Consider the following 23,418-nt stretch of genomic DNA (forward strand, 5'->3'; position numbering starts at 1 on the left):
GCTAAAGTCCACCTAGAGTAGTACTACCATTGCCTAAGCTGGCCTACAGGATGAAGCTGTCAGTCTAGGTCTGTATTAGCTATTGAGTGAATTAACACTCTTGCTCTTTCTCTCAAGAACCTAATTGGTTGTAAACATTGTCAACCGTGATGTCATTGGGAAAAGTGACCGTTGTCAAGTCTCTGTGAATGACATTATGTTTCGACCATGCAGGTGTTCTCCTGTAGTGTAGGATAACTGCTGCTGACCAGACTAAGGACAGCTCCAGCAGTGCTAATCTGGGTATTTGTGACAATATGTGCCACCGCAATCTTGACCTCACATCCTGGCATATTCTTTTGCTTCTTGTACGTAAATCTCAAAGAATAATCCTGGTTCTGGCCTCAACAGTAGAAGGATGTAACATCAGGCAATGTTCCCCACAAATACTGTTACAAAGGTTTATCTGCATGTTGAAGTATAAAGAACTACCTTGTCATCCTTGACTCTTTTTATGGATTATTGAAACCTGGATCTCGTTGAAGTCTTTTTTTGCACAGTAACGTGCAAACCTAAATGAAGTTCTTTCCTTCCACATCACAGAAGTCTTTGTCAATGTTGCAGATAATATCCTGTGTGATCAGTTGTGTTTTATCCATCCTTGAGTGCGTTGTAACTATTGATACTCCTCTTTCATACCTCTCCATTGTTGTCCTTTTCGGTGAGATGGTCCGTACTTGCATCCACTCTAGTCATAGCCACAGTATCTACTATAATGGCTTCTATTTCTGTCCATATACTGTTCACTCCAGAGTCCTTCAAGTATCTATCCTCTCTTTGATCGACATTGTGGAAAATGGGTTCACAATCCACATACAGCTCTGCCTGTCAGTATTTTCCATTGACTGAATCGCTGTAGTTAGTTTCTTTCTGCTCGTCTGCAGTCTGGACTTTGGTGCATCTCCATTTCAACATCTTTGTACCTGGCATTAATTCTGCATCCCTACCAATGAACTTTACCCCATCTAGCTACTGCTTTAGATAAACTGACCTATCCTATCATTCATGTTTCGTATTCTTCTGTTACAAAGATCATTATACTTGCATCCCTGTTATACAACCTGACCCCATCATTACTGCGCACATCAGTAGAGTTTATTCTTGTCTTATTTCACCTTCACCTCTCCGTATTACTTGATGGCTGGTGTCCGACTCCGATCATCTAATCACCCTAAGCCCCAGATAATTTAAGACTGTTCTGCTTAGCCTGACTCTTTCTCAGTTGTTGCGATCCAATATTGGTGTTTCCTTTCTCCTCCTCCCCCCCCACCTTGGCTTTCAGACTCACTCGCACGCATTTACATTTTCAAAATCCTTCACACTACCTCTGGCCCACCCCTGACTCCCACCCATCGCTAACCTCTGGAAATGCTTACTGTACCATCTTGCATTCCTACCATTTTAATCTGACCATTGCAGCAGTTGTGTCTTCAGTTACCTGATCTTGTGTTGTGGAATTGCATCTGCCTCTCCTCCACATTGTTGACTCTGCAACAATGTATAAAAGCAGTTTTGAGCACTACGTATCTCAAAAATAAAATTAATTCTGGCTCTCAGAGGCCTGTTTCTTTTCTCACAAATATATATCGGTATAAGTATGGCGGGGGGGAGGGGTAGCTGGGTGGGCTGCTCTTTGGAGGGTTGGTGTGGACTTGATGGGCTGAATAACCTGTTTCCACACTTCTATCTTAGAACTGCAATATTGTGACAGTTTTGGTCTCCTTCCTATAGGATGGATATTGTGAAACTTGAAAGGGTTCAGAAAAGATTTACAAGGATGTTGCCAGGATTGGAGGCTTTGAGCTGCAGGGAGAGGCTGAATAGGCTAGGGCTGTTTTCCCTGGAGTGTTGGAGGGTGAGGGGTGACCTTGTAGAGGTTTATAAAATCATGGGAGGTATGGATAGGAAGATTAACTCCTGGGTTGGGGAGTCTGCTGCAAGAGGGCATAAGTTTAGGGTGAGAGGGGAAAGATTAAAAAGAGATCTACGAGGCAACTTTTTCACGCAAACGTGATGCATGTTCGGAATGAGCTGCCAGAGGAAGTGGGGTTAGTACAACTAGAACATTTTAAAAGACATCTGGATGGGTATATGAATAGAGACGAGTTAGACCAAATGGTCTGATTTTGTGCCATCCATCTCAATGACTCTGTATTTGAATCTATTTTAAATCGATGATCAGAGACATTCACAACAGGTACTGAAACCAGTTGACTATTTAGTTTTAAGTGGCTGAAGTTTATGGACTCTCTTCTGAACAGACATGATGTAAACATAAACTGTTGGTTATTTTGTATAAGCACCCATCAATAGTTAGGTTGATGCCACTAGTTTTGTACAGTGTACAGAAAGGTAGTGCTCATGCCATGCATTGTATATGATTGTAAAAGTTTGCAGATTGCAAAGTACAAGCTGAGGTCTGTTGTAAATGTAATATCTCACCTGTGTACACAGATCTTTAGTCCTATCACAGTAGTTCTATGGCTGTAGGACTTTATAGATTTGTAACTATTCAGTGTTTTGTTTAATTAATGCAGCAGGAAAGAAAAAAATCAGCCTCAGGATGTTTTTCTTTGGTAGGTTGAGTGTGGGAACATGTGCACTGTTAGCTGAACTAGCACCTAGACAGCTACAGGATGGATAAAATTTGCAATCACTGATACTGTGTTAAAGTCTAGTTACATATTTATTGAAGATCTGAGGAGAGAGGCAGAGTGTAATAAATTAAAAATACATTTCTCAAAAATATTGAAAATATTTGACTTTCTAGTTTAGTTGCATGGTTTGAGAAAAAAATCATAATTTTTATACTGAATTCTTCAGTTTGCACAATACCAACCTTCATGACAACATTGATAAAAGATATTGATGTGTGTTTGTCTCTTTTCCTCCTCCCTCTTGTCTTTCTCTGCTTTTCTATTCACTTTTTTTTTGCACTCATCCCTCTTGCCTTCAACTTCTCCGCTTTCTTACAGTCTATTTTATTTACCTGCCCCCACTTTTCTTGATTCCTTTTCAAAATTACCAATAATGTTTATACTTTATTCATTGTATTTTAGCCAGATCACCTCCCTGCTCTTTCCCCATAGCCCTGTGAATTTTTCCTCTTCCAAGTATTTAACCAATTTCCTTTTGCATGTTACAAATGGATCTGCTTTATGCAAGTGCATTCCAAACCATATTTGCCTCATGTCTGCTCTGGTGCCGTAACCAATACTGTCAAATTGCCCATTTACTTTTATTGTTCTGAGGAGAACCATACCAACTGTCTACATAAGAGCACGGTGCATTCGGCCCTCAAGCCTTACCCAGCCATTCTATAAGATCACAGTTGATCTCTTCTTTAATGCTAACTCCTCATAGTCCTGTTGCCAGTCCAACATAACTCTCAACTCCCTGATATTTCAAAAATTTACTTTCCGCCTCAATAAATACTTAGTGATCAGTCTCCACAGCTCTCCCCGGCAGAGAATGCCAAACATTTGCTACTATCGGGGAGGGGGGAATGAAACTTCTTTACATTCTCGTTTTAAATTAATATCCTCCTTACTTTGTAACTCTGTTCCAGAATGTCTATCCACATAAGCTCTGCATCCAGGCTACCAGTCTGGTAGGTTTGCTTTTCACATGCTCCCCAAAGGACTTTGTCATCCTTCCCAAATGGAAGGTGGGGCTCAGTAAACCTTTATAAAAGCTTCCTTATTTTTGTACTACCAACCTTTAATTTTTAAAACCTAAATTCCCTTTTTTTTCCCCACAGCCGTCTCAATTTAATATATGTTTAATCATTCAGAAACGGTTGGCTGTAAGTAGATTTCCAAAAGATTTCTGAATGTTGACTTCTAAGATGACATGAGGCTGGTTTTAACAAATGGCAATGTGTTTCTGTGTGAAGTACTACATCTTTTCATAATGAAAATGAACTTCCCAAAGGAGCTATTTATTATTGTAGCTGCAATACATAGAAGGAGTTTGTATGGGGAATTAAGTCTCTTTCCATTCTGGGTATTTAATGTCAACATTCAGCACTTCCATGGTGCAGGCTAACCTTTTCCAACTGCTTAGATAATGTGAGTTAACTATAACCACAACAGCAGAAGAGCAGTCCCACTTGCAGGAGTGAGAATGTTTTCATCTTCCACACCAGCCATCCTTTTGCTCTGACTGAAATTGGCAATTTGAGTTGACATTGGTTAATGTATGCAATCTGATGAGATGTCATCACCATGAGCTGAAAAATGTGTTGTTGGAAAAGCGCAGCAGGTCAGGCAGTGTCCAAGGAGCAGGAGAATCGACGTTTCGGGCATAAGCCCTTCATCGCCATCACAACTTGGTGCAGGATATTACTGCAGTTTCCTAATGCCAAATAATCAAGTTGCATAGTTCAGGGCTGAGCCTGAAAACATTGTCAACTGATGGTTTATGTTTCACTTGTACGGTGAAGTTTATAAGACGTGATATCTTTCATTTTCCACTCATGTTTCACTATTTCTAATAGGAATAAATATGAATTCGGATGGTTTAGTAGCCACTGACAGATTTGTACGTGCACTGTTCTGCTTTCATCACCAGTCAGGTCTGCTTCAAGATAGTCAAAAGTCTTAAATGATGTGTAGATCCATATTTCGGGCCTGAATGCTTTCTCATAAGACCATGTAGAACATGACTTGAATGAGGTACTACCCGCGTGTATCGTGCCTTAACATATTAAAAAGATATGCATCTACTGAATTTTTTTAAAAAGTTAAACTGGTTGCTGCTGTACTTCATATTCCTGCCATCAGTGTGATGGATCTATCAGTTTCTTTTGCTCCAAACTTGCAACTTTATGAAAGATCAAGCAACCATTTGGAGGGAATCCTGAAACACATTGGAGCCAAGGCTGTTTCTCAGATGGTGTTCAAGATTCTAGTTCTTGTATCTGAATTTTACTAATCAGCATGTCCCTGATTTTTTTTTTCTTGCAGTGAAGAATAATATGTTACAATAGATTTATGGCATACTTTATAAGCTGTGCATTCACAAAAGGAACATTGAATACTGGGTAGTTACAATTTCTTTTTGTCCCATGTATGCTTTCATTCTGCAGGTAGCTTTGTGTTTACTAACTGTTCAATGATGTTTGGGATAATACAAAGAAAAATATTAAAACAAGGGTACATTGAATGCTTCTTGAAGGTCAAAAACTATTTAGTAATTAAGTATTTTTGTGACTAACTTTCTGTTCAAATAAAACCTCACAATCATAAAACAAATTAAAAACAAAAACAAGTAGCTGACATTTTAAGACATTTGTGAACTCTGAAAGTTTGTGTGTGACTATTGACATTGCTGAAATATAAAGTAATTGGATTCATTCTCTTTTCCATTGATAAGCTCGGTGGTGCAGATTTTCAGATGGTCTGATGCCTTATACTAATGTCAAGGATTTTTGAAGCCTTGTATTGGAGCACATTGAGTTATAACTAAACTCAAACTGTGGTCTTAAAAGTTTCTCATAAATTCTAGAGCTCCACAAATATGTCTTCCTGTCAATGTTGCAAGTATGGTTTGCTACTGGGTTGTATGTTTGTGTAGGTCAGTGGGTGGAATAGAAGAACTGCTTCTCTAATTCTATTTCTAAAGAAAATAAATCACCTCCAGAGTTATCAGTTGGTGTTACTGCATGTTCATTTAAGATTTGAACCAATTATTATAAGGACAAAACTGTGCTAATCCTGTTTGGATGTGGTGATGATTTTTTTTTTTGACATAATCCTTTCCTGATGAAATTAGTTAGAAACACTGGATCCCAGAACTGTCGCAAGCTGGTTAGCAAGAGTCAAGTTTGTTCTGTAATTTTGGTAGCTAATTACTGTACCATGCACATGCCAAATTCCATTTTGGGTTAATGAACTACAGCAGTACAGGCTATCGTTAATATAGTTACATAAAAAGTTAACTTGTGATTTTTGTTTTGGTGCATAGAGTGGAATGCTTTAATAGGGTCCATGACACACACACTATTTGAATTGAAGTAGCAGGAAAATAAAACATTATTGTATCCGTTTAAGCACATCTATCCTTGTAACACTTTTTAATTAAGAGAAAGGATTAACCAAAGGTTCCTTATGTGTGACAAAATTTACAATCACCAGCATCCTACTGACATAAAATCTGTACTGGAGAGGGCACATTCACTTTGCTTCCAGTTCAAAGTTGACTTTACAGTTCAGTCTTTATTCCTTCTGAGCAATTGTCCCATTCAAACAAAGCTGATTTCAATGTTCTCAATTTTGTAAAGAGAGGAGAAGCAGATGCTTTCGTAGGAGTAATGGGATACATGTTATTCTTGTAGATTATGGTCCTAAATTTAAATCATCTCTGAGGTGCTTCTCTCCCTTCAAGCATTCCCTCATCCATCCACCACTGATGGAAGGCTGCTGTTAGTCATCTGAGATCCCATGAGCCACTTGTAGCTGACGACTTGGGGTGCTTAAGGCTCAGGTCAGTTGCAGACTGTAGTTCTCGACCAGCCACTGAAAATTCTGGCTCAGCTAGCTTTCTGGCAGAATGATTGCACCTCCTGCCAATACCAGTGAGGAAACAGATGCACTGACATCCTGTGAGAGGTGCTGCTGTCTTTGCATCACTGCCACTTCCACATGAACCACAGTAGAACAGGCAGAAAATGAGTGTCATTTTGAAAGCCCCTGTCCATTTGCAAAGCAAACATCTGCCACTTAAGGCAGAGGACATGTTCAAGCTCAGGTCTGCATGGCAGCTGTTGACGGTCAGATTCTCCAGGGTTGACTATGGGGTGTTGGTGTCATGCACAGAAACACCCTATAGATTAAACTCCTCACTCATGCTTCCAGCCATGCTACTGAAATTCCCTTTTTTATTGTAGCCATTAATTACTTAAATAGTTTAAGAGAAACCAGCAATTTTCTCATTGCTGCATCACTGAAGCCCTTTTTATTTGTCCATTCCCTCCTTCAGATTATCCAGTCAGTTGGTACTATTTCTATTTGAGGGACCCAGCAAATTGACTATGAATTTGACTACATTTCAAGGCTAGTTCATTGGCTGTAAATTGTTTTGGAATATCAAGAGGTTGTGAATGATATTGCACAAGTGCATCCTAAAGGATTGGATTGAGTAGTGATACATAATCTATTGGGTTATCCTTGTCAACTTGATGTGGTGCAGGAGCACCAAATGACCTTTAGACCTTTAACTACATTCCTCTACAGTCATTAGCAAAAGTGCACCTCCCTTTTCAAGGTGATTTGCTGCCTATTAAATTGCATCAGTAATACCAAGTTCCCAATTCATTCCTAGCACTTCATTTGTGGGATGGGATTACTCTCTCCAACGGTGCAGACTCCTGCTCCTAGTTTTAAAGTTCTATTCAGTGCCTGATCTGGAATGAAGGAAAGGGACAAGTGTTTTTGGTATCAAGGAAGAACAAAGAGAGATCACTTGCAGTTGAAAGTAGCTGTAAGGCAAAGCGTGCAAGTTGAGATGACAGCAGGAAGGGCAAACAAAGATAGAAGTGAAGAAACCCTGTACAAGATCACCACTCACGTTGTCACGCGCTGTACTATGGTGTCTATGACGACCAGCACATTTTCTTCCAGAGGAAAAGGTTGTGTCATGATATCAGCATCCTTTGCTAGATTCTCAGCAAGAAAGAGAAGACTTCAGTGTCAGTAAGGTGTTCCGAGAATGTACCTGACATACTGAAATGATGCAGATGTGTGAGCCTTGTGAGGAAGTGAATGTTATAATAATAGTAAGAGGAAGACGAATGAAATGGTTCAATGATTGTCGGAGATGAAGGAAGAATTATAAATGTGAAACGAAAGAAGGCCCAGTTCTATCTTGTAATTTTTTAAAATCTAGCTTTCAGTTGCATAGTGAGGAGAATTTCTGATCATTGCCATCAATCTGTATCAATTAGTTATCAACAGACTAAGATATCGCATGAAGAAAACCTCTTGGAATCATAGCTCAAAGTTAACACTTTCCTCCAAGCATCTGAATAGTAATATTACTCATGTACTCTTTCCAAAAATGCTACTTGTAAAAAGAAGTCTTTCAATTTGCATTTAAATGAATCCATGCTAACTGTTTCACTGTCTCTGTGCAGAGCCTAGCATAGATTGACCGTTCTCTGATTCTGTTGTTCTGGTCAAGGTGAAATAGCTTGTCACTGTCTACTTATTGAGTGCTTTATAGGATCCTAAAGTAATTATGTCACCTCTTAGCTTTTTCTTTTCAATGAGAGCTTGCTCCATTTACAGAATGTTTCTTGCATAATTCGAGCACTCTTATGTATCCTTTAATTATCTACAATATCTTTTCACACTGCAACCACCAGAACTGTAACCAGTGTTGTAAGTACAATCTCACCAACAAACAGACAGGATTACCAGACTACTATCTTGGCTCAGTATTGACTTCAATACATCCCAACATTTGATTTAGTTTACTCGCTGCCACCAAGCATTCTGCGATAGTTACAGCCATCAGTCAGGTTCCTGGTATCTCATTCAGCAGTAATTTATTCCTGTTTGATTGACCGTTCTTTCCTGATTTTGGTTTTTGAACAGAATGGTGGTGACTTAAGGTGATAGTTCAATTCTTCCTTGATATTTCAACATTTGTTATCATCTGTCGGCAGCTAAGCTCCTGGCATTGATGTGCTTTGAAACTTGCCATTTGCAACAAAGTTATTTCCAGAATGGTTTTCAGCCATCATATTTCCTTCAGGTCAGCAGGATTCTGTTCCTGTCAGCAGACTATAAATGTGCCTGTATTACTTCTGGCCATTTGAGACCTTTAACTACATTCCTCTACAGTCATTAGCAAAAGTGCACCTCCCTTTTTGAGGTGATTTGCTCCCTTTAATTGGCATCAGTGAATACCAAGCTCCCAGTTCATTTCTCGTACTTCATTTGTGTGATGGAATTACCTGTCCAACAGGGCACCCCACTCAACTCTTCTGCATCCCCTGCATGACATCACCTGGTCCTTCAGACCCCCTTCTCCTCCACACTTCCAACCCTCACCCAACCACCCCCCACCCGACTCTGGGGTTTCTCACCATCTCAGGTCAGCTGTGACTGCCCTTGGGACTCATTCTGGAGTTCGGACAGTGATCATGAGTTATCTTTTCAGCTGCCTTTTCTCCTCACCCCCCCCACCCCCCACCCCCACCCAAACTACATGAGCAAAAACATTCCCTACCAAAAAAACTCAGTATAAGCAGTTGTATAAAATTACGCCTGTGTACAAATGAACTGTTTTTAAATGATGACTTTCCACTGAGATATTACAGATTCCTCTGAGGACCTACAGATGTGTATATTTTGCTATAAGCAGAAACTTGCACTGAATCGAGGTTTGACAGAAAGTGTCACTAACACTCTGCTTCTGGATAAGGGAAACCCATAATACAAGCAGATCAGGAGGGCTCAAACGTTGCCCTTTTTCCATTATCTTATTTAACTGCTGCAAGTTGTTTTTGTTATGTAAATTAATCCAACTAATTTAGTGAATACATAATTGTTGTTGTACTGTGGTCAGAACAGAACTAATTGAGTAGGTTTTCTTCAGTTTAACAAAGAAAGATTTGCATTATATTCATTCTGACCTTTTGTAAAATATTTTACTATTCTGTGTCTGTGTGCGTGTGTCTGTGTGCGTGTGTCTGTGTGCGTGTGTCTGTGTGCGTGTGTCTGTGCGTGTGTCTGTGTGCGTGTGTCTGTGTGCGTGTGTCTGTGTCTGTCTCTCAAGCACAAACTCAATATTCAGACGCATCCATTAATAGATTAGAGTCCATGAAATTAAGTGAATATACTGTCTGTAGTTTGGTGATTCAGCCTACGACAGGCTGAATTCATTGGGTATTGCATTGGGTCTTTTCATTGTTCCTGATGCTTCCACTTAAAGGATTTGGATGGTAAATTTGGTTTTTCCTTTGGAAACATGGTGCTGAGTTGAATTCTTCTTAGAAATGTTAGTATCAAGGATTTCCTGAGATGGTCACGGTCAGTAAATGGTTCAAAGCTTCAAAGGTGGATTAGGGAGGGTAGGGATGGACTCCACCTGTGTCCTCTCTCTTTGCATCTCAGCTGCTCGTCGTCTTTTCTGCAGAATAAACAGGTACAGTACTTGAATAGATACTGTCACATAACATTTCTTGGCTTGTCACATAACATTTCTCCACTTGCCCAAGGGATCTAAATAAGGCTGTTGTTAACATATTCCATGGGTAATCTGATTAGGTTCTACCTAAGAAGCTCTCTTAGCCATAGTTCCATTGTCCATCTTTTCTAAATCGACATGTTCAGACAGGTTATGTTACACTTCAGGCACAGGTAGGACTGGAACTGAGGTTTCCTAAGTCAGAGGAAAGGACACTACCACTGCACCACTACAGCTCTGTGATCAGGCTTACTAGTTTGTCTTCAGCAGTTGAATACCTTGGATGATTGCTTTGATGAGAGGACAGGAGTTGGGGGTCTGTAACATTGACCTGCAACCATTGACATTGTGTTTTACAGGCTATCTCGACAGTTTGAGGTGAAAGTAATGCAGATTGGGGTGTAACCATCTTTAGCTGTGAGCCCAAATCATCTATAGCCTCTGTTTAAATCTTTAGTTTTTAAATACTAAATTTAAGTTTGTAAATAGAAAAATTGTTATTTGACATAAAACATATTTTCATGATGACATCTTTGAATTACTTGACGACAATATGAACAGTAACCTATGGGATGCTTAATATTTAGGCAGTGTGTGGACTTTACATTTTCTAGCGACCTGTTACGACAAGCTCTGGAACAGGTGGGACCTCTGGGGCTCCTAGCTCAGAGGTAAATGCATACCACCACTGCAGTAGAATATCCCTAGCATGTGGACTTCAAGAACCATAAATTGAGGAGCCTACTGTAGTTGAGAAGATCGGTTTATTTGGCAAGTAGATATTGAATGATGCCGTATATGATTTTGTAAAGGCTTTTGAAAGGAGTGAAAATTAATGTGTAGAGACCACAGCATCATAGTTATGAAAGAATGAGAGTTCTTCAGCAAAAATGTCAAAATCATAAACCCAACCAGGAGGCAGCAGGATGTAAATATATTTAAACATTTTTTTGCCTTAAGTATACATTTAAAAAAATATGTATTCATATATACTTACTGTAAAGGGGAATGCAACAACTGAAAACATATGCCAGCAGTGGTGATTATTTAATTCACCAAGTATAAAGTTAATCAGCCTAGGTTCAACACTGTTTGAAGTGGCAGAGAACATGAATAGGAAATGCTCTCTGTTTTAAAGGAAAATAACTTGGGAAGAGTATTGAGCCAGGAGAGACTGAAGCTAGTTTCAGTAGATTGATAATTAAATTTCAATTTCATTGAATTAGAAAAACATGTTCTGAAAGTGTTCATTACCAAATTGCATTAATTTAAAAAGCAAAGCTCTGCTGCTCATATCATCATCTCTGTATCATTTATTGCTCAAAATCCTGACCTGAAGCTACTAGGAATGAAATCACCCTTTTCACTTATTTAAGTATTAAATATTAATTAAATAGCAAAAGTGAAGTGTCTGTGGATCTTTTTTTTACATTTAAACAGTGGGAAATTCCAGGTACCGAAAATGCAGAATCATACATTATCAATGATCATCTTTCTGTTACAATTAAGTGCATTCCCAAGTGCTGCCAGATTCTCTTCTGATTCTGAAGCTTTGACCACTTATTCCTTACCATTTACCTTTCTTCACAATCCACTCTTCATGTTCCATGCAGTCCTTTGGCAAACTTCAATTCTCTCTCACTTTTTGTGTTTCGTAAACCAAAAAAAAATCATTTCTTACAAAGCAGGTTTCCTTACTGCTGCTGCTTTTAAAAACTACTATTCCATTCAAGTGCTTTTGACATCCTGCTGACTTGTTGGTTTAGTTTAAAAATCTAACTTAATTTAATTTGGAGAACAAAATGTCAAAGGATTAAACAATGACTTGGTCTGAATTCCATTTCCCATCCTGTTAAATACTGACTTGTCCCAGTTTTCTTTTAGAGTTACTTTGTGTGCTCTAGGTGAGACAAAGGCAGTTGCATCTTTTATTGACTTGTTGTGACTCCTTGTAATCGCAACTTTGTAAATGACTTTTTAATGTTGGTGTCTTTTAATGCCATAATTTCTTGATCAAAATTCACCACCAATACTGAAATCTTAGGAGAACCACTCTTCAATTTCTTTTAATGTTAAATCTCCTTTGCTGTCGTGTCTGCTTTGCAAATGTCAGTAGTGCTTATATTACATCTGTTCTTCTTGCGTTGCGCTTTGCAGAGTGACGACAGTCCCAGCCCAAAACGCCGGCGTCTCTCTCATTCTGTCCTTGAGATCCAGAGTGCATCTCCTCCTCAGACGCCACCAATGCGACCATGGGAAATAACAGTGAATAGGCGGCCTCCCTCAGCCCCTTTCAACCAGCGACGATTCTCAGGGGAACGGTGCAATACACCAGCACATCACAGGAGAAGGTGAGTTCCACATTAAAGGTACATTTCCAGCTTCTCAAGGCATATACAGTTTGGTGCAGGGCTGGTTAGTAGTGGGAATGGAAGTTGAAAGAATTGGCATTTTCTATCAGTGTCTGAACGAGAGAGTGTCAAATCACTTCGCTGGGGCTTATAAGAGAATTCCTGAGGTATCACCTTTCCAACTGAAGTTTGCTACGTTGATTTGAAAGTTACAGCATATAGCTGAGGAGGAGTGTTCTGTCATTGCTGTGTTCTATTGTAATTGGGTACAATGTTACAACTTCACAATAGAGGGTCAGTTCTTAAAGCAAGGCCTTTCATTACTAGAAATGGGGGAGATGATGGCCCAATGTGGTTATCATTTGGACTGTTAATCCAGAGACCCAGTTAATGTTCAGGGAACCCAGGTTTGAATTCTGCTACAACAGATAGTGGAATTTGAATTCAATAAATATCTGGAATCAGGAGTCTAATGATGACTATGAATCCATTGCCAATTGTCAGAAGAACCCATCTGGTTCGGTCATGTCCTTTAGGGAAGGAAACTGCCATCCCTACCCAATCTAACCTACGTGTAACTCCAGACCCACAGCATTGTTATTGACTCTTCACTGCCTTCTGGGCCATTTGGGATGGGCAATAAACATTGCTGAGTCAGTGATGCTCTCCTCTCATGAATAAATCTTTAAAAAATTAGAATGTACAGTAGTCTTCCTGTACCACGGGGAATATGTTCCAAGAAGCCTGAAACCGCATATACGAGCAAACCCATTCATTTAAATGGGAAATTTACCTTTCCGGCAGCCCCCAGTCCTTGGTTCTGGAAGGCTCCCTATAATATGTTTGGGCCGTGGGGAACTGAAACTGCAGAAAATAATTCTGTGTTTGCGGGGGTTGCACTGTAATGAGTTAAAATCTAAAATTGCCCCTTTGTATTTATTAGGAGTATTGAATTATGGCATTGTGCAGAGAACGGATGGCCTGTCCTTTTAAAAGTTTCTCCAGTTTGCACACCATGTCTCGGAAATCATTTGCCGTGCATTTCCTTTTCTATAAGGTCTTATCCTTTTTTTCCCAATCTGTCTTGGTTTTCTGTTCTTCCACCTCCATTATTAAGTTTTTTTTACAAAACCTGTCACTTTCTTTTGATACTTTTTTTTAAAAACTTGTTCCCTAGCCCCAACCACGTGTGTGACAAACTTGCTTGGAGCCAAAGTTTCCAAGCTGTTGTAAATGTAAAAAGTTCAAAAGTTAGGACACTTTCCAGTTCCCAAGATAACTTTACTCAAAAACTCTCCTCGAAATTCACAAGTCAACTTTCACAGTCCTCTTCCAAACACCATCAAAAATGCTTCATCTTTCCCCTAATATGGATACCAAAACAAAACTGATTTTCACATGCCATCTCACTGACCTCCTCAAACTTGTACATCTCACACTTTGCCGTGTATTCAACATTTTTATGCTCTTTTACTATCTAGATCACCTGAGCTGAGAGCCTAAATGACCTATCCACCAAAATCCAATAACATTTTCTAACTCTCTTAACATTTCCACTTAATAAATAAATACTTGTCTTATTTCTTCAAACTAATTTCATGACATGCAGATAAAGATACAGATTGCAATGGCCCCAGTGCCAATCCCTGGGGAAATTGACTGGTAGCTAGTTTCCACCTATCTAAGTCACATATCAGTCCAGCGGAGCGCTTTGCTATAGGCTGTATGCATGCATACTCTGTAGATCAATCTGGTACGTAACTCTCCATTAAATATCATCTTGAAATGCAGATGTTATTCACCTGCCTGCTTCTACCTTTTGTAACATCCTGAGTTGAATTGCAGTAAATTTAGTGAGAGGTAACATATTCTTTCTGGAGGGAGAGAACTCCTGTTAGATTCATGCCAACACATGCTTAGCAGACCCTGCACTTCTATGGGATCCCTTATGATAGTCACCTCCAAATTTCAAACATTTTAGCAATGCATTGCTGGTCATTTGCGTGTTCTTTTCTTGGCTTGTTTTATAAATTGAGTTTATATTCCTAGTTTCAGGTGAACCAGTTTGGAGGCAGTTTGAGACTTTGCAGTCTCTTGAGACATCTTCAACAGCATGTACCCACCTTCAGTTTCGACACCTAAAGCCCAAGGACCTCTAATCTGCTCCCCTCTTAAATTCCTCACTCGAGATAGGTCATTCCTTCACCCTCCTCACCCCATGAGAAAAGTACTTCCATGTCCCAAGATGCCACCCATTGCTCCAGCATCCCCAAGTGGCATATCATCCTGATTGAGAAATCACTTTGTTTCTGAAGGAATGCTGTATTGTTGGAGGTGTCAGCCTCCAGAGAGATGGTAAATCAAGGTTTTCTCATTTTGCTAGCATTTAAAACAGCGGAAATTTTCTGGTATGTCAACTAAAGTTCTCTCTCCACCAAAGCTGCAATTATTTTAACAGTCACAATTTTGCATAATTCTGCTATGTAGCATGGCTGCCACCATTAACTATGTGAAACAACTATAATTCAGCAGTTTATAATGTCTTTAGGGTGTGATAGATGCTATGTAAATATAACTTCTTTTGCTCCTACTGTGTTTAAATGAAATGTTTTCAGAATTCTTTAATATTTCTCTTGATTTATTTCATTTCCTATTTGTGCATTCAGTTCTCTAGCCTTCTCATACCGTAGGGATATCACTGGGGTCTTGTATAAATAACATTCTGCTATTAGATGCAGTGCATAATTGTTATTGGTTACATGACATTGATCAACCCTGTAGTCTCCATCTGGCTCCTTACTGCTGGTACTATGACCATTATTGTAGAATATTTTAATAGTCCTTGCCTTTGGCTTTCAGATGCCATGATGATTTCCTATTTTCTATGCAGATATTTATTGTACAGCAGGCACTAGAGGCTATAAGTGCTTGCAACCTTTATTTGCAATTCCAATCTGTTGTACACTGATATTATTTTATTCAGTACCAATCAGCTACTTGGAGGTCCCTTTCCAGAAAACAAAAATATATCCATTTAGTAACAGTGAAAAGTAAAATCTCGTTTCCATACTCATTCCTTTCTCCTGAGTTCTCGCTGCTTTCTCCAAAGTGTACCTTTCCAGGTGACCTCTTGTGTTCTTGTATTCATTATTAATTTCCTATCTCCTCAATATCTTTTCCTATCTTCTTTATCCCGTATTGTCTTATCTCTCACTTACTGTGTGCCTGCACAAGCAAACACACTTGCATCTTTGCATCCCATTGTGCTGACCGTTTTGTTTGTGATGGTATCTCTGCAGTTGTTAATTTTCTCACCTGTTCCTCATCTCCACGTTTGTTGGCTGCCCTCAGTAAAATAGGTTTCCTATCTCTTTTTCTCAATACCCTCTTCCATCTTTGCTCCCTTGAATTGCTGAGGCACAGAGTTCTATACCTGGTGCAATCCAAGCTTCTTCATCCATTGCAACATCTGATTTGACTGTACTGACCTCAGCTAGGCTTCCCTCTCTTCTCCCAAATGGTTCATTACAATAGGATTGTTTTTAATGATTTCTTCATTGATTTTGTTTTCTTCCGCAACTACCTTTCTCCTTCTACCCCTTTCTCCTCTCCTGTATCAAGAGTAAGTTATTGACTTCTTTCTCTCCAACCGAGAGCATATATTCACCTATATGTTTTGCCAAAGCTCTCCCCTGTCGTGGGCGCATTCACGTGTATTTTTGTTCACTCTTTCGTCTTCTCGTTCTTTCTTGTTCTTTCTGTCTCCTTCTGCTGTCTCCAAACTCACCACATCCATAAGACGAATATCCTAATCCTTCGACTTCATTTGCAATAAACTGCTTAATATCAAGTCATTTTCTTGATTCCTATCTGGTTAATACTGTGATTGGTTCAACTTTGCAAAGCTAGGGTATAGGTTTGCTCGCTGAGCTGTAGATTTGATATCCAGACGTTTCATTACCTGGCTAGGTAACATCATCAGTGGCGACCTCCAAGTGAAGCAAAGCTGTTATCTCCTGCTTTCTATTTATATCTTTTTCCTGGATGGGGTTCCTGTGGTTTGTGGTGATGCCAGAGAATTCCTAGAGGCCCAGCACTCCAACCACAATGCCATAAACAAGCACATAGATCTAGATGCCATCTATCAACCCCTCAGAAAATGAACAGGAAATGACATCACCACAAACTCCTAAACCCTATCCAGGAGAAAAATATAAATAGAAAGCAGGAGATAACAGCTTTGCTTCACTTGGAGGTCGTCACTGATGATACCTAGCCAGGTAATGAAACGTCTGGATATCAAACCTACAGCTCAGCGAGGAAACCTACACCCTAAACCTCAACCTGAGCTACAAACCTTCACAAACTTTGCAAAGCTACTATCATCAATCCACTCTGCAAAAAAAAATGCACTGTTTGACCATTCTCATTCATTCCTGCCCTTCCTTACTTTTGTTTTTCTAAGTATCTTGAAAGCATATTAAGTGGTGCTTCGATACCTTCCCAATTAGCTGATTAAGGTGGACTGAAGATTGGAGAGATGGCTGAGCCTTCTGTTGTGTGTTCAACACTTTTGCATAGCAGGGATGTCACGAGACCTGACTTTAAACTGGAATGGGCTGCTTTGTTATTGGGGTTATGATTAATGGCGATGTACACTATTTGTTATGGTCTGTGAAAAATCATAATGCAAAGTACACTTGGCATACTAGAACTTTTCGAGTCCCTTCACTGGAGTAAAATCAGATAATAATCAAAATTTGAGCCAAAGCCAATAACACCAGGATGGGTGACAAATTTGAGCAAGACAAGTGAAGAGATCTTAGGAAAGATAAGCAAAAAGACATCTTGAGGAAACAAGAGATAGCAATTTTGACTGTGTGAACTCTCAACTTCTGTTTCTTTAGGCTAGTGTCCACTATCTGAAAGCTTCAGTGAAGCTTTATGAAACAATTTTTACACTAAAGTTATATTAATTCAGTTTTTTTGTAGCAGAAATGAAAGCATTCAGTGGTTTTGCTAAACCAGTAATGAATGCCTCTGTACTTAGATTTACGTTTAATTTCTGCTTCCTCCATAAAATGTACTGATCCGTTTTTAAACATAACTTTTTTCTTAATATACCAAAACACACTCCAGTTTTGGTAGTCATATTTCTCCTCCGTATTACATGCTTAAGCAATGCCAAAGTATAAATCTGCAATATTTTGGATTCTGGCACTTCTTTCTTGAAATCACCAATATTTGTATTTGATGCTCCATTTGACAGGCTTGACTCTTGGTAGACTCTTCATGGTTGAAGTATGTCCAAGATGCAAGTGATTTCATCATCTTCTCTAGACCCCCCCTCATGGCTGAAGAGTTTGACCACAATCTGCACGTGCATCTACAGAACTGGCAATTAGTTTTGGTCATGCTTTGGGGAGTTTCTGCAGTCATGCTGCCTCTGACCTTTTAATGGGTGCATTAGATGTTGTAATTTCCACTTAGGTGGTATTTGAAATGTGTTGAATTAAATTTTTCACTTGTTTTCTGCATTTGGACCAATCGGCTACAGTGTATTCCTGAGAGAGAGGATGTAGTGCAGAAATTTATAAAGTTCTTTTTTAGGGTGCCTTTGTATCATTTGTACTGATCACCTTGATGCTGTTTCCTTGAGGCAGTTCTCCATAGAGGACCTGATTAGGGAATTCATTCACACAGGATACAAGGCTTGCCCATCGAATTCATGGATGTGGCCCCTATGCTGTTGGGTCCAGCATGATGCAGGGCCGTATTTGTGATTTTGCCCTGCTGTCAAATTCTAATATGGACCTTGGTGACTTTAGTAGAAGTATTCTAGGGCTTTGATATGATTCCTAAAGCTATTCAAGAATTCTGCACCGTACAGTGTGTGGTAAGTACAGTGGCCTGATGGAGTCTGATTTTAGTCTTAAGCTTAATGCCATGCTGCTTCCAGACTCTATAATGGAGTTAGCCAGATACAGAACTTGCATTCTAGATGCATATATGGATATCTTTATCAATGGTGATATCTCTAAAGAGCACACAACCAAATTATGATTTTTCTAGTCTTGACACTGCTGTTGATGGTTATGTCTGATGCTTGGCTGTTTGTGCTTAATACTGACTGACCTTGATCTTGGAGAGCGAAACTTTTTGACAGCCCTCATGAGTTTATTTACCATGGTCTAGATGCATTCTGGTAGAGGCTATCTTCTAGATACGTTCCCCACTGCAGGCAGCTGGAACACAGCTACTTCCAGAAGCTGTCCAGTTATTGCCTGTGTGAATTTGATGGAGAGACTTGATAGAGAAATTGAAGAGTTTCCTTAAACAGAGCCTGAAAATTAGTTTGTCTCTGGTGGCTTCCTTAGTTAAAGTAACAAAGGAGAGGGTGAAGAGTTGGGGGTCCAATGCTTTACACCAGAAAGCATCAGGTTACCACAAAAACATCAGACAACTCTACACAGGCACAAAAACTTCAACCCTGCAATTATGTAGTAGACATAGGATTTTCACAAATTGATTCAGGCATGCAGTCTTGGAGAACATACCCTAAAATTAGGTTGATGCTCACTTTCAGAAGCTTTAGTTAGCTTCCCGAACAGCATATCTGCTGTCTGCACAAAGCCACACTGATTTCAAGATGACATCATCCAGAAAGCTTGCCAGTATTTTAATAGAATCCTTGTTTGATCTTTTCATATGATTGGGTGAAGACTTACTCCTTAGTTGTTGCACCTTACGTTTTTGGATCCTTCCTACTCCGAGAGAATGCTAATACTCATTGAGTCTCGAGTAAGTTTTTCCTGATTCCCAGTACTCTTGACCAGCACTTCCCTACTTGGACACCAAGTGGGGTCAAAAACTGGCATTTTGAGGTCACAAGCTCAGACAGTAATGGCTATCATGTAGCTCCATTTCTCGCTCTCATGCTCTCTAGTGTTCTTTTCCCGTCCCCCAACCCCTCCAGTCCCAACGGCAGTTACAGTTCTTAGACGGATGCAGCAAGTTTCATGTCTTGAAATGGAGTTACTGTAGGAAAGTGTTTGGAAGCATTGCTCCTGACGAAGACTGCAGATTTACTAACACACTCTGTACTACACTTTCTCATCTCTGCTGAAATGCCTTCTACTCCAGAGGCTCCGCCTTGTATGGTTGACTTGATTTGTCTTCAGTTGAAGAAAGGGAAGACAGGCTTTCTTTCTCAGGAAGGAAGAAACTGGTTTTCTTGTTCCCGTTGATGCAAATTATCTCCTATGATGTGTGGCTTTCTATGAATGAGCTGTTTGAAGTGCTTGCACGACCTTTCTGTTATGCTACAGTTGGGATGGGTAGGCCATTTGCAGTCTTCACTTGGTAAAAGCATGAATTGTACCTCTCAGTTCGTTGTTGTAGTTTATTGGCTTTTGTACTTTACCAGTCATTCTGCTTTTCTGTTAATGCTCAAACTTGTGCTAAGCATTTTTGTAGGCTTGATGGTTGGTTGTTGACGGAGTTTGCAAGAAGACTGCATGTGTAGGCTGTTGGACAGGTTACGAAAAGTTTTCAACATGCTCATCAGCAAGTATACTGAAATCTGGAAGACCAGAGTTTTGTCTTAATTCACTGTCATCGTGACTTTGGGCAAGGAAGATCAAACTGCAGAATGGTGTCAAATTGTTAGAAAGGTTTCTGACAGTTACAGGGTTCTTGGGTTTGACACCTAGTTTAGCCATGTCTGGCCATTTGATTTTACAATGTTTTGCTTGGATCTTTCATCTCTACTTGAAGCAGATCAGGTGGTGGTCAGTGCAGCACTCCGCTCCTCATGTAGCATGAGTTATTGTGACACCCTTTTCCTTCTGTCTGACAAGCACATGGTGAAGAAGGTACCAATGCTCGGATCATGAATGTTGCTCAGTTGTCTTATATTTTCTTTTTCAGACAGGACATGATATTGATTATGGCAAGTTCATGTTTGGCATTACAGGAAAGCACATTTCCATTTGATTTTTTTCTTTCCAACTGCATGCTAATTGAGGATATCTGACTGTGGCATTGAAATCACTCATAAAAATGATTCTGTTGTAATTTAGGAATGATCAGATCATCGTAGAACCTCTTGTTTTGCAATGTCACTGTTGGTCATTTATGGAGATTGTACTACAGTTTTGCAGGTCTCCCATCTTTGTTGTAGGGAACAGTATTGACTCATCAGTTGTTTGTTGATGCATTTGAAAAGTTTGACCATCTCTTTTTTTTTAATCTCCCCCAATGGCAAAGTTAACCTGTGACCCTCTTCTGTCAGAAGTAGATTCCTCAAAAAGGAAGTATAATTCTGCACCCATTCCATCGCACTGGTCTTCTCCTACTCTTGTCTTGAAGCCCAGCTTTGACTACGCCATACAGTCTGAGTTCCTTGGCTCTTAGATCTGACCACTCTGGCCTCTCATTGATTCAATGATCAAAGAATGCAGACATCCCAATATGTCACTGGCGTGCCCTGTGATATTGTCTTTTTATGGGTTTTTTTTCATTTGTACTTTCTTGTTATTGGATTGAATCGCTCCCTATCTGCTGGTGAAGTAGCATTCGAAGCTGGCTTTGTTTAGGCCTCTTTGTATTGGCTTTCCCAGGGGCGACCAGCGAGTTGTGCATTGAGGTGGGACAGCTGGGTCTCTAGATGGTCCTATCTGATGCATATTCCACTTCTGGGTACATCTAGTGACCGACTGTAATCTAAGGACTGCTTGACTTCAGGTCAAATCTTAAGATTTCCAGTGTGGTTGCATCTATTGCTTTGTCTACTTCCTACTGCTTTGCCCACTTCCCATTGCTGTGGAATTTGGCTGCATGTCTGTAAGTTGTGCTTTCCAACTAAATCTTTGTTATAGACGAAGAAAGGTACATTTTACCACCCCAACACACTCAACTACTTTTGCAGCATTCCAGAGATGAGGATCCCAGTCATCCAGCTATTGTAAACATCTGGAACAGGGTGCTTCTCTGCTCAACCTTCGTCACAGTCCATGCTGTGTTTCGTCGTTTCTGTAGTAAGAACCCAAGTCTATGTGTGCCACCTTCCATGCTGTAGAGGACACTTGGTTCTCCCTTTCAATACTTGCCCCTCCATTGTTACCAGGACTCTCCGTGAGAAGGGATGGTTAGGACTTGAAGTGAAAGGCTGTCATCACAGAGAGAGCACTGTCAGTTTGAAATTAGTCTCCTTTTTGTGAATGTGGGGAAAGCTGGTCCTGGTTATCAAGATTGAACCATCTCATGACCTTTGAACCCGAATCTGACCACATGGGGTGAAATAAAAAGGGAGTGTGTTGCACAAGGTGAAATCTGTTTCATAAAATTTATCATCATACATTCAGAGGAAATAAACTAAATCAATTCTGTTGCTCTGATTCTGAGAGGTTGCAAAGCCCCTAACTTACTATCAATTCCAAGCTGACGTTTTGAAAACTGGTTTACGTTTCAATTGGTTTGTATAGTTTAAGCTATTCTGTGTCATGGAAAAATTTGTGTTGAATTTATACTCATTTTAAGTAAAAGACCTTCCTGAGAATTTGGTACTGGATTGTTATTTTTTCCATCAATCTTTACTCTTTATTTTTAGGGGAGATAAGAACAAAAGTCACATTTAAGGAAAGTGACTAGATGCAAAATGGATTAACAATTGATAAACAAGTATATGTTAAATGAATGATTTAAAACATACACATTCTGTATAAAGCTCCTCAACAATCAGTCTGTTCATTTGCTGGGTGATTACTGCCATTGTGCCCATCGCTTTGCAATAATTGGCAATCTGGTTATGTGAGGCTTTTTGGGAAAGAGTGATCATAACATCAAAGAATTCTTCATAAAGTGGAGAGTGCTGTCATTCATTCTGATACTATTAGATTAGATTAGATTACTTACAGTGTGGAAACAGGCCCTTCGGCCCAACAAGTCCACACCGACCCGCCGAAGCGTAACCCACCCATACCCCTACATTTACCCCTTTTTACCTAACACTATGGGCAATTTAGCATGGCCAATTCACCTGACTTGCACATCTTTGGACTGTGGGAGGAAACCGGAGCCCCCGGAGGAAACCCACGCAGACACGGGGAGAACGTGCAAACTCCACACAGTCAGTCGCCTGAGTCGGGAATTGAACCCGGGTCTCTGGCGCTGCGAGGCAGCAGTGCTAACCACTGTGCCGCCCACTATGGTCCTAAATCTAAATAAAGGAAGCAATAATGGGTATGAGGCACAAGCTGGTGGTGATAAATTGGGGGAAAGTTACTTCAAAGAATGACAGTGGATAGACAATGGCAAACATTTAAAGACATAGATGAACTGTCACGAGTCTTGCACAAAGAAAAATGAGAATGGTGGCCTGACCATTGCTAAGAGGGGAAATTAGAGATGGTATTAGGTCCAGGGATGGGGTACAAATTGGTCAACAAATACAGCAAGCCTGAGGATTGGGAGCAGGTTAGGAGCAAAGGAAGACAAAAAGATGGATTTCAGAGGGGGAGATGGAGTATGTGAAGACAAATGTCCGTTCCTGACAGTCAGAAACAGGGGAAGTTATAAGGGGGAATAAAGAGATGGCAGACTGAATAAATTACATATTTTGGTTCTGCCTTCACCAAAGACATAAATAATATGGAAAACACAGGGCCCAGTAAGAGGGAGGATTTGAAGGGAAATTGATGAAGTTAAAGGCCAATAAATCATCCTGCTTTTCCAAAAAAGATGGAGAGGAAACAGGGAATTAACCTGACATTGATAGTGGGCAAAGTGCTGGAGTCCATTGTAAAAGATTTAATAGCACAGCGCTTGGAAAACA

At 39.9% G+C, this 23,418-nt stretch overlaps 1 protein-coding gene across 9 annotated transcripts in view; it reads left to right on the plus strand.

The window, feature by feature from the left end:
* The window catches only part of rnf44 (ring finger protein 44), a 148,901-nt gene that overhangs the window by 82,986 nt on the left and 42,497 nt on the right, over positions 1 to 23,418 (plus strand). For all 9 annotated transcript variants that reach the window (XR_006313614.1, XM_043703738.1, XM_043703739.1 and 6 more), the window contains one exon: positions 12,391 to 12,584. Coding sequence is in view for 8 of the 9 variants with exons in the window: in XM_043703738.1 (XP_043559673.1) it covers positions 12,391 to 12,584 (194 nt within the window). In the remaining variant the exon portion in view is untranslated. The remainder of the gene's footprint in view (positions 1 to 12,390; positions 12,585 to 23,418) is intronic.

Source organism: Chiloscyllium plagiosum, chromosome 14 (assembly GCF_004010195.1).
Source record: "Chiloscyllium plagiosum isolate BGI_BamShark_2017 chromosome 14, ASM401019v2, whole genome shotgun sequence".
Classification (NCBI taxonomy): domain Eukaryota; kingdom Metazoa; phylum Chordata; class Chondrichthyes; order Orectolobiformes; family Hemiscylliidae; genus Chiloscyllium; species Chiloscyllium plagiosum.